This window comes from Talpa occidentalis, unplaced genomic scaffold (assembly GCF_014898055.3).
Source record: "Talpa occidentalis isolate TD23 unplaced genomic scaffold, MPIMG_talOcc4v2.1 talOcc4.15, whole genome shotgun sequence".
Taxonomy (NCBI): domain Eukaryota; kingdom Metazoa; phylum Chordata; class Mammalia; order Eulipotyphla; family Talpidae; genus Talpa; species Talpa occidentalis.
In genome coordinates, this window is record NW_023601543.1 from 39,072,672 (window position 1) to 39,082,570 (window position 9,899).

At 35.5% G+C, this 9,899-nt stretch overlaps 1 protein-coding gene across 1 annotated transcript in view; it reads left to right on the forward strand.

Annotated features, from left to right (window-relative positions):
- The window catches only part of CHM (CHM Rab escort protein), a 162,225-nt gene that overhangs the window by 66,918 nt on the left and 85,408 nt on the right, over nt 1-9,899 (forward strand). Inside the window, exons 3-4 of the mRNA XM_037511626.2 lie at nt 1,360-1,432; nt 4,716-4,840. Coding sequence (XP_037367523.1) covers nt 1,360-1,432; nt 4,716-4,840 — 198 coding nt within the window. The remainder of the gene's footprint in view (nt 1-1,359; nt 1,433-4,715; nt 4,841-9,899) is intronic.

Consider the following 9,899-nt stretch of genomic DNA (forward strand, 5'->3'; position numbering starts at 1 on the left):
AAAACCAAGAATCTCTCTCACCCTAGAACCAGAGTGAATGCTATATATGTGATGGAGTGTACTTTGGGACTTATACAAAGAATCAGTTAACACAAAGAGTTTTACAAGGATTGGGAAACCCAATATGCAGTGCAGAGAGTTTCTTGCCCAAAATCTCTTTCCTAAGAAAGTTATTCAGAAGTCCAGTATCTAAGGCATTTATCTGATCCTAGTTAAGAGACCTCTGGGTTCTCTAAAACAGTGATTTCACAAGATTGTGGAAGGAAGAACAATAGCTCACCCATTTATCAGTGGGAATGTTATATTTACTGTACCTACTGCAAAAGTCTTGATGTGAATCACTGTGTATCAGGATCTGCTTTTATTTTTGGCCCTGAATGCTAAGACTAGTACAAGGCCTTCCACTACTTCTAGAGTAGCTGTGTGTGTGTGTGTGTGTGTGTGTGTGTGTGTGTGTGTGTGTGTGTGTGTGAGAGAGAGAGAGAGAGAGAGAGACAGAGACAGAGACAGAGACAGACTGAGATATGGGAGATAAGTTTGATAAGACTGGTAACAATGGATATTTAATTATTATAAAATTAGCAGTCCTCCATTGGCTTTCTTTGAGCTCTATCAAAGTTTTCTTTTTTTTCTTCTTTTTTTAAATATTTATGTATGCATATAAGAACTGGGGTATAAACCGGGGGTGCGGGGGGGTGGCGTTAGAGGATTCACCAGAGACAGAGTGGGGAGCAGAACAGGCAGATCTACTGAAGTACACTGCTGAAGGGAGCAGCGGGCGAGGCAGGAGAGGTCTGCTGCGCCGTGTAGGTTAGCTCCTTGGCCAGGGTTTGAACTTGTGCTGCTTTGGCTGCTGCTAGCTTTGTAGTGCTGAGACAACCCCTTGTACCACCAGGGAGGCCCTCTATCCAAGTTTTCTATTCAGCCATTTTTGTTAAACCAGGAATAAGATTTGTTCATGATACCTAAGGGGGTATATAACATGTGCTCTAAGGGGGACAAAGATTTTCTACCCATAAAATTCTATTCATATGTCAGTTGTTTAAGCATATAATTTTGGGGATGCATTTTCACACCTGCATATGTGTACATACTCTACTCACTTGCCACAAAACCTGCAGTGGCTGATGTCCTCCAAAGTTTTTTTTTCAACTCCTATACAAAGAAAAGTAACCTTTGGCATCTTCTATTTCAGCCTACTACTTCCCCTAATCTGCAAATCTCAGTTACGTATACTTTTAACACTGAGGCAGTGATACTGAGAATGGAATGAGTTAATGAGTCAAAAGGTAGTTTATTGATGATCACTGACTTGATTTTTTTACCCTTTTCTTTACACTTTTTTTTTTATTGTTATAGAAGAAGCTACTATGGAGGAAATTGGGCCAGTTTTAGCTTTTCGGGACTGCTTTCCTGGCTAAAGGAATACCAGGTAAAGTTATTAATATCTGAGTTTTTAATTTTCTAGGTTCCATTTTGTATCACATAATAACTCTGCTTGGAAGAAAACTGTAATAAGAAGCTTCATCTGTAATATAGGATTGATGCCTCACTTTTATTTACTTAATCAACAAAAATTATGCAGTCACCGTTTCAGTGAATTTGTCCCCAATGTTTTTAAAGTACATATAATGCTTTTTTAGTATAAATGGATATGTTGTCTAAAGAGTGAATCACATATACTTGATACCATTTTCTAGTTATTCTCTACATACAAATAATAATGCATAATTTTTCCCCTAAAATTGTCTTTCAGAAAAAATAGTTTGGTTCTTAGAAAGTTTCACCTAATGCTAGTTGTTCTTTCAGTTAATATGTTTTGAAATAAACAACTATTTGGGGAAGATACATTAATTGGAAATAACTTATGTCATTGGTGGTTTTTCATGTTTGTAGTTTTGGCTTTCATATTTTTATAGACAGAATCAGTAAATAGAAAAAAAGTAATTAAGTTATTGGATAGCATTGTAAAGATGCTCTTTAGTTTGTGGTAATCATGTCCATACAGATGTATGTCTGAAATCTAGGCACTGTTATAAATCAATTATTACTTAAAAAAAGCTTTTTGATTATCACTTATAGTATTGAAATATGGAGTTTACTAATTTTTATGAGATGGGTTAAAACACTGTTATAATTTTATGTAGTGCTACATATTCCTTGAAATGGCATTCCTACTGAGAGCATCACACCTGGAATCAGAAATTACTGTATTTCTTCTCTCTTTTTTTTAATATTTTATTAGAAGAACTGAGGTACAGGTCAGAGGCACAGGAGGGTGAGAGAATTCACCAGAGACAGAGTGGAGAGCAGAACAGCAGACAGACCAAAGTCACTGCTGAGGGGAGCAGCCGGCGAGGCAGAAGAGGTCTGCCACGCCATGTGGGTTTTTCTCTGGCTGGCTGGGAATTGAATCCGCTCTGCAGAGGCTGCGGACAGCTTCACAGCACAATGCTCAACCCGCTGCGCCACCAGGGTGGCTCAGAAATTACTGTATTTCAAAAGAGTTTGTACAGGTTGAAAAAGAGGCTGATAATACTCTTAGAAAATTGTTTTTCCATAGCTAAGAATAATATGGTTAAGACTCATTAAGCACTTACCTAATGTGCCATGCCCCTAAGTCATGACAGATTTTGGTAATGAAGATACAGTGAAGATTCAGTTTAAATAATATTGTTGCATGAAATGAGAGTTTGGAGAAAAAAACCTATTTGTAAAGTAGCCTTTGATATATTTCCTCAAACTATGTGTAAACCAAGAAATTAAATGTAAGTAGACATTTAATTATATATTTTATCTGTGTCTTAATTAATTCACATATTTATGTTGATCAGAAACTATGATTTGAATCTTGTCCCTGTGAAGTGTGAGGGTCCCCTTATAGTTAGACATATTTAGTACCTCAACAAGAAAATTCAGTCTAGATTCTCAGAACAACAAGAAAAATACCTCAGTTGTCTGAATTGAAAACTTTTGTTGTGTAAAGGGAGTTTTAAAAAACAATTTTTGGGGCCTCCCTGCTGGCGCAAGGGGTTAAGACGCAGTCTGTGAAGCTGTTGGCAGCCTCTACAGCATGAGTTCGATCCCCAGCCAGGGAGCAACCCACATCGGCGCAGCCGGCCTCTTCTGACTCTCCCGCTGCTCCCCTCAGCAGTGTACTTTGGTTGTTCTGCCTGTTCTGTTCCCTGCTCTGTCTCTGGTGAATCCTCTCACCACTCCCACACCTCTGGCCTGTACCTCAGTTCTAGTATGCATAAATAAAATAAATCTTTAAAAAAAAAGCAATTTTTGGTACTGGTTTATTAGATTTATTAAAAACATTTTTGTAGACATTTATTTTAATGTTTCTTTTAGTCTAGTATCTTGACTCTGTTACTGTTTCCTTTTCGCCTATACTATCCATCCTTGGCCACTGTTTTGTTTTGTTTTGGTTTGTTTTTGTTTATTTTTTTTTTTGAGGTTGGTATCTCCATGTGAACACATTCAAAGTTCCTTTACTTCTCCTGTTCTTGTACTTATGTTGGGATGTTTAATACTTTTCTAACACTACAGTTGATAATAAGACCTTTTTGCCACTGTGTTTTTTCAGCTTAAATTACTGAATTCAGGACAACATACCTTTTAAAAATAATTACTGTCTTATTTTATTATTTTTCCCTCTTTTTTACATACATGTATATCTTTTATTGACGAAGCATTGGTTTACAACATTGTATATGATTTAGAGATATAGGATCTCCCCCTTCAGGTGTTGTTACCTCACCACACCCACCGCCAAGACACCCATAATCTACCGTAGTCCATTGGGCCCCTTCCCTACTTTGATCTCTTCTCTCCCACTGCCCCTCTCCCTCTGGTAGCCTCACTGTTCTAGTCATATTTCTAGGGTTTGTTTTTGATTTAACTGTATCTGGCCCTTTCTTTTGTTTCTCTATATTTAAATTCTCTGTATTGTAAGTTGCCACATATAAGTGACAACATCCAGTATTTGTCTTTCTCCTCTGACTTATTTCACCTAGAATAAGGCCCTCAAGCTCCATCCATGTGGTTGCAGATGCAAGGGTTTATTAGTTTTCATAGCTGAGCAGTATGAAATCTGTAAGTTTAGAAACTTTCTGAGATAATTTATTTAAAGGATATTGTAATTGTAGTTTATTAATATTTCTTTGAGTATATAGAATACATTTTTGAAATATTTTCTCTGAGAAAGAGATGTGTATCAAGTAGATTAAAACTATAGACAACATTAAAACTTGACCTCGACATTTGAAAATGTATGTCTTGGTATCTTCAAAAGTCCCCTGTATTCAGATACTACTGTGTCATAGAAATTTCTCCATAAAATTAAGGAATTACTGAAAATTGTAAAGCACTACTTTGGACCATTTATGAGAGTTTATGTACCTTATTATATATTCTTACTGTATTTCTGAGTTTAGATATTAAAGTATTGATTATTATAATGTCCTTAGTTATATTCAAATGACTACCATTCAAAAATATTTTTACATGTATTCAAATTTTGACATGACTGATGCCCAACCTTAAAGACCTGAAAGTAAATAGAATGAAGTAATTTTATAGCCTGCTGTTTTGGCAAGAAAATGTAAATACCTATTATTAACAACTTATATATACAACAGTTATGCTTGATTCTAAGCAGATGGTTAGGTTTTCTCAATTTAATTAAAACTTCTCATCTATGTTTTGTTTAGGAAAACAGTGACATCATGAATGAAAGCCTGGCATGGCAAGAGCAAATCCTTGAAAATGAAGAAGCCATTGCTCTTAGCAGAAAGGATAGAACCATTCAACATGTGGAAGTGTTTTGTTATGTCAGGTATGAAAAATAATTATTTAGGATAAACTAAGTTAATGACTTCATATCCATACTTCTTCAGAAAAAGCCAACAGTAAGAATTTATATTCACTAGTTGCTACAAGTCTAATTGATATTCTGGTTTGCCTTCTTTAAAATAAAACTTTCATTTTTCTCTGCTTAGATGAAAATAAAAATAGCAGCAACATGGTATATTAATGCTTTACAATTTTCCAAGCTCTTTTAGATAATTACCTCATTTGATCCTTAGAATAATTCTGCACTAGGATAAAGCTGATAGCATTAGTTGTATTTTTTTTTACAGAATTCCCAGTGGAGCTCAAAGAAATTAATTTGCTGAAGATCCCATGGCTTGATAAATGTCAAGACCTTACTTAAGCTGTATAGTGGTACAGCTCAAGGTTAAAACCCAAATGTTTTTATATTCGAGTCCAGTGTTCTTCCAACTATACCATTCTTATTAGATAATGCTCCCTGTAACAAATTGGAAAATTCTAATTTTGAATTTAAAAAATCAAACTTTATCTTTTGGTCTATGGTCAGGCGTGTTATCCATTGCACAAACAGCACAAGGTGCTCTGGTGATAGACTACAGGTTCTTTGGTAGTGAGAGAACTATGGTGACTACATCTGAGGAAAGAAATCATATACTGGCAAAAATTAAATGGATGTATGAAAAAGGAACTTCATTAAAAAATAAAACAAATGTTTAAATCTAATCTGTGATAAGTAAAATTAAAACAAATACTAGAAAGAGCTTTCTTGGATTTTTAGATCTCCAATCTAGGCTCCCACAGAAGTATTTCCATTTTAAGTTCAAAATTACAAAACAGAACACAAGTTTTTTTTTTTTTTTTTTTTTAAGTTTTACACTAGAAAAATGAATATTGAGAGAAGACCTGAGAAATAAGAACCAGGTATTTATATTAATATCTCAGTCCCATATTTTCACTGTACATGAAAAACTGCTTCAGAAGTAAGCTGCCTTGGGTTTTTAAAGCACACAAAAGCTCTACCTCAAAGAAGAAAAATCAAATCCAGTGGTCATCACATTTGGGTATATATTTTTTGTAAATTAGAAGAGAGCAGTGGGAGCTAAGAATTTCTCAGTGTCTCCTGAGAAAATTCATTGTTTGAAACAACTGGAGTAGTTTATTTTTTCAGGTTACATGGTTGATAGGCTAAAAACTAACAATCACTTACTTTAGTGCCATCATTCAATTAGTTATAGATTCTCGAGGTTTAGCATATCAGATTGTCAGGCTTTTTAATAGTAATCCGACCTTAAAACCCACAGCACTAGAGATTCTTTTGACTATACTCTGCCATCTTACATACCCTTGTGGCAAGTATGGCTAATGATGTGACCAGAACTCATGAAAAGTGGTTTATTTCCTTAATCTGCGTTCGTCTTGCAGTTAACTAGCATTTTTTTCCTTTGTTAAATTTCTGTGATTTTCTGCAAAAAATAGCTTTTGAAATGTTAAGACAAAAATTGTAATTTATATAATGCTAAATGTCTTCCTGGTATAACCGACATTGTTATAAGTCAGTGTAGACAGATTTATAACAGAATGTGATCTCAACTGAAAAATCATATACTAAATGAAACCAGGAATAAATATTTAGTAACTCCATTGTGTCCATAAATACTACTTTATGATAATATAGTGACAGTCACACTGTGGCCCTTTGAGAAGTACTTTTTGATATTTCAAGACCTCTTATGTCTCTGTTCTTCATAAAAATTGAGGTTTTTGATTTCCAGTAATTGACACATTATGATGCAGAGGAAACATCTCATTTTCAATTTCTCATCTCTTTTCATTTTTGTAACTTCTCAAAGTGAGAAAGTAAATATTGGTGATTGAAAATTTGTTTTAAAACAAGAATTGTGTCTTAGCTATATGGTCCTCCCATTTGACCTGCTAGGATTGTGGAATAATAGGTGAACTGAGATAATATTCTATATGTCTTATTTACTTGGAAAAATCAGCTAGTTATTTAAAGTCATAATAAGCAAGAAGACACCTCAGAACATCCAGTGGAGTAATGTATGGAAAATCCACTTGTCTGTAACTTCTATATACATGGGTAAAAAGGAATAATAAAACCTCACTTAGCTCCAGCCAGACTGTGTCATCCTTCATATTTTGCATTGTGGCCAGAAACTTGGAATTATGTGAAAGTGATAAGGCCAACATAGCTATAATCACAAAGATTTACTTTATGCGAAAGAGTATCACCCAGGACCTACTGACTTAAATCAAAGGCCTGCTTAGTACATATTTCTGATAATATTGTGGTTTTCCTACCTACCATAGTAGTTTAAAACAGTAAATAGGAAATGGGTATCTGTTAGAGGCAAATATACTGAGAACTATCATAGTAAGACCAGGGTTGTAGTTCTGTCTTTATTGTTCAACTTCTGCGTGATACTGAGCAAGAGTTATCTCTTCTCTTGGTCCCTGTTTTACATTGCTGTTATTTTACATTCTAGTTGATAGACTAACGAAAGAGAAGTAGATGGCATCAGCAAGCTGGCAGCAAGCTTTGGGCCATTTAGTGTAGGGTTAAATGACTTGTACAAGAGGATCCCTGAAGTATATCACTGTTAAAACACAGTGTAACAGTTGATGATCATAATTATATCCTGAAAGGTAAATTATGTTTCTATTATCTACTTGAAAAGGTAAGTGGGATTGAAATACAGTTTAGAGAAAAGAGTATTAAAAATGATTAGAATAAAAAATATATCATTTTAAGAGATTAGCTTTGATTATCTAGAAAATTTTCTCATTTTCTTCCTGTGTAAGTAAGTAAGGATATCACTATGTAGTAGATCCTTGATATCCTTTTGGGATATATCCTAAAATCTTTGTAAATATCCTTTTGTACATAATAAAAAGTACGATACGGGTTTCTGGCTTTTTCTTATTGCTTTTTTGGTATAAGTGTTACTGATGTTAATGTTACATTTTGTGGATGGAGGGTGTGTGTGTGTCTGTGTGTGTGCATTTACTTCTCTATAGCTTTACCTATTTGGGTGTATGTATCTATCATCATAGTCAATTTAGCGAACAAACAGTTCCATCACCAAATGGATCCCCATTGTTACTTTTAACACATGTTATCTTCTTCCTACCTTCCTTTTCATCCCTAATTCCTGGAACCCCCTAATCTATTTTCTAGTTCTGTAATTTTGTCATTATAAAATATTGTATGAGTGGAACTATATACCATGTAACCTTTTGTCATTGGCCCATCTCATTGTGCATATTTACCTAGAGATTCATTCAGATTGTTGCAGGTATTAATATTTTTTTTTCCACTAGCCACTTTCAGTATTCTTTATCTTGAGCTTTTTTTTTTTAATAGTGGCATGTTTTATTTATTTGTTTGTTTGTTTATACATGCACTGGGTACAGTCAGAAGCACGGGAGGGTGAGAGAATTCACCAGAGCCAGAGTGGGGAGCAGAGCAGGCAGAAGGACCGAAGTACACTGCTGAGGGGAGCAGTGGGTGGCAGGAGAGGTCTGCGCGCCATGTGGGACCCTTTTCTGGTGGACGGGGAGCAGACAGGGATCGAACCGGCACCGCAGAGGCCCCGGGAAGCTTCGCAACCCAGCGCTTAACCGCTGCACCACTAGGGAGGCCCTATCCTGAGCTCTTGATGTAGATCTTAATACATTTCAATAAACAGGTATTCCTGTAGCTTCATGGACTTGTATATTTAGTTCCTTCCCTTCCCCAAATTGCCAGAGCAGTCCTGACAAAATGAGGCCCAACAATGATATCACACTCTCATGCTATGAACAATACTACAAAGCTGTGGAATCAAAACAGTATGGTGCTACTGGAATAAAAATAGACACACAGAAGAATGAAATAGATTTGAGTCCAAAAATAAACCCATACTTATATAGAAAGTTAATCTATGACAGCAGAGCCAAGAGTATACATGGAGAAAGGAAAGTCTTCAACAAATGGTATTGGGAAAACTGAACAGTCACATGCAAAAGAATGACACTAGACCACTGTCTCACACCATACTCAAAAATTATGTCCCAAATGGATTAAGCACTTTGGTGTAAGAACTAAACATAAAATACATGGAAGAAAACAGACAATATACTACATCACATTGACTTCATGGATGTCTTTGGGGACTCCAACAGCAAGAGAAAAAAACCAAGAGTAAACAAATGGACTACATCAAACTAAGAAACTTCTGCAGAATGAAAGAATATATAATTAAAATGAATAGGAAAAAATGTTCGCATCTCATACATCTGAAAAGGGGCTATCCAAGGTCTGCCAAGAACTCATACAGCTCAATAACAAAAAAAAAAATGGTCAGAAGAGCTAAATAAATAGACACTTTTCCAAAGAAGACATACAAATGGCCAACATGTGCACGAATAAATGCTCACAATCACTTAATCTTCAGGGAGGTGCAAATGAAAACCAAACCCCAGTGAGTTACCATCTCACTTGTGATAATGGCCCATATCAAACAAACCTGAAACAAGAAATGCTGGTGAGCATGTGGAGAAAATGGAACCTTTGTACACCGTTGGTGGGCATGTAGACTGATCAGCCCCTGTGGAAAATTGGTATGGGGATTTCTCAAAAAAAAAAATAGATCTATTATACAATCTAGCAATTTCTTTCTTTAGTATCTACCCAAAGAATGCAAAAACACTAATTTGAAGAGACCTGTGCCCTCCTAGGTTCATTGCAACACAATTTGTCATAGCCACCCACGTTATGGGAATGACATCAGTGCCCAAATAGATTAAGTTGTGGTACACACACACACACACACACACACACACACACACACACACACAACATAATGAAATATTATTCAACTACAAAAAAAGGTGAACCCTTGCTATTTGCAGCAACATGAATAGAACTGGAGGCGTTTATGCCAAGCAGAGTAAGTCAGAAGAAGACAAATACCATATGGTTTCACTCATAGGTGTAATAAGAGAAACAAAACAAAGGCACAAACAAAACCAAACCATTAATAACCCCCAGAAATTTGATTATA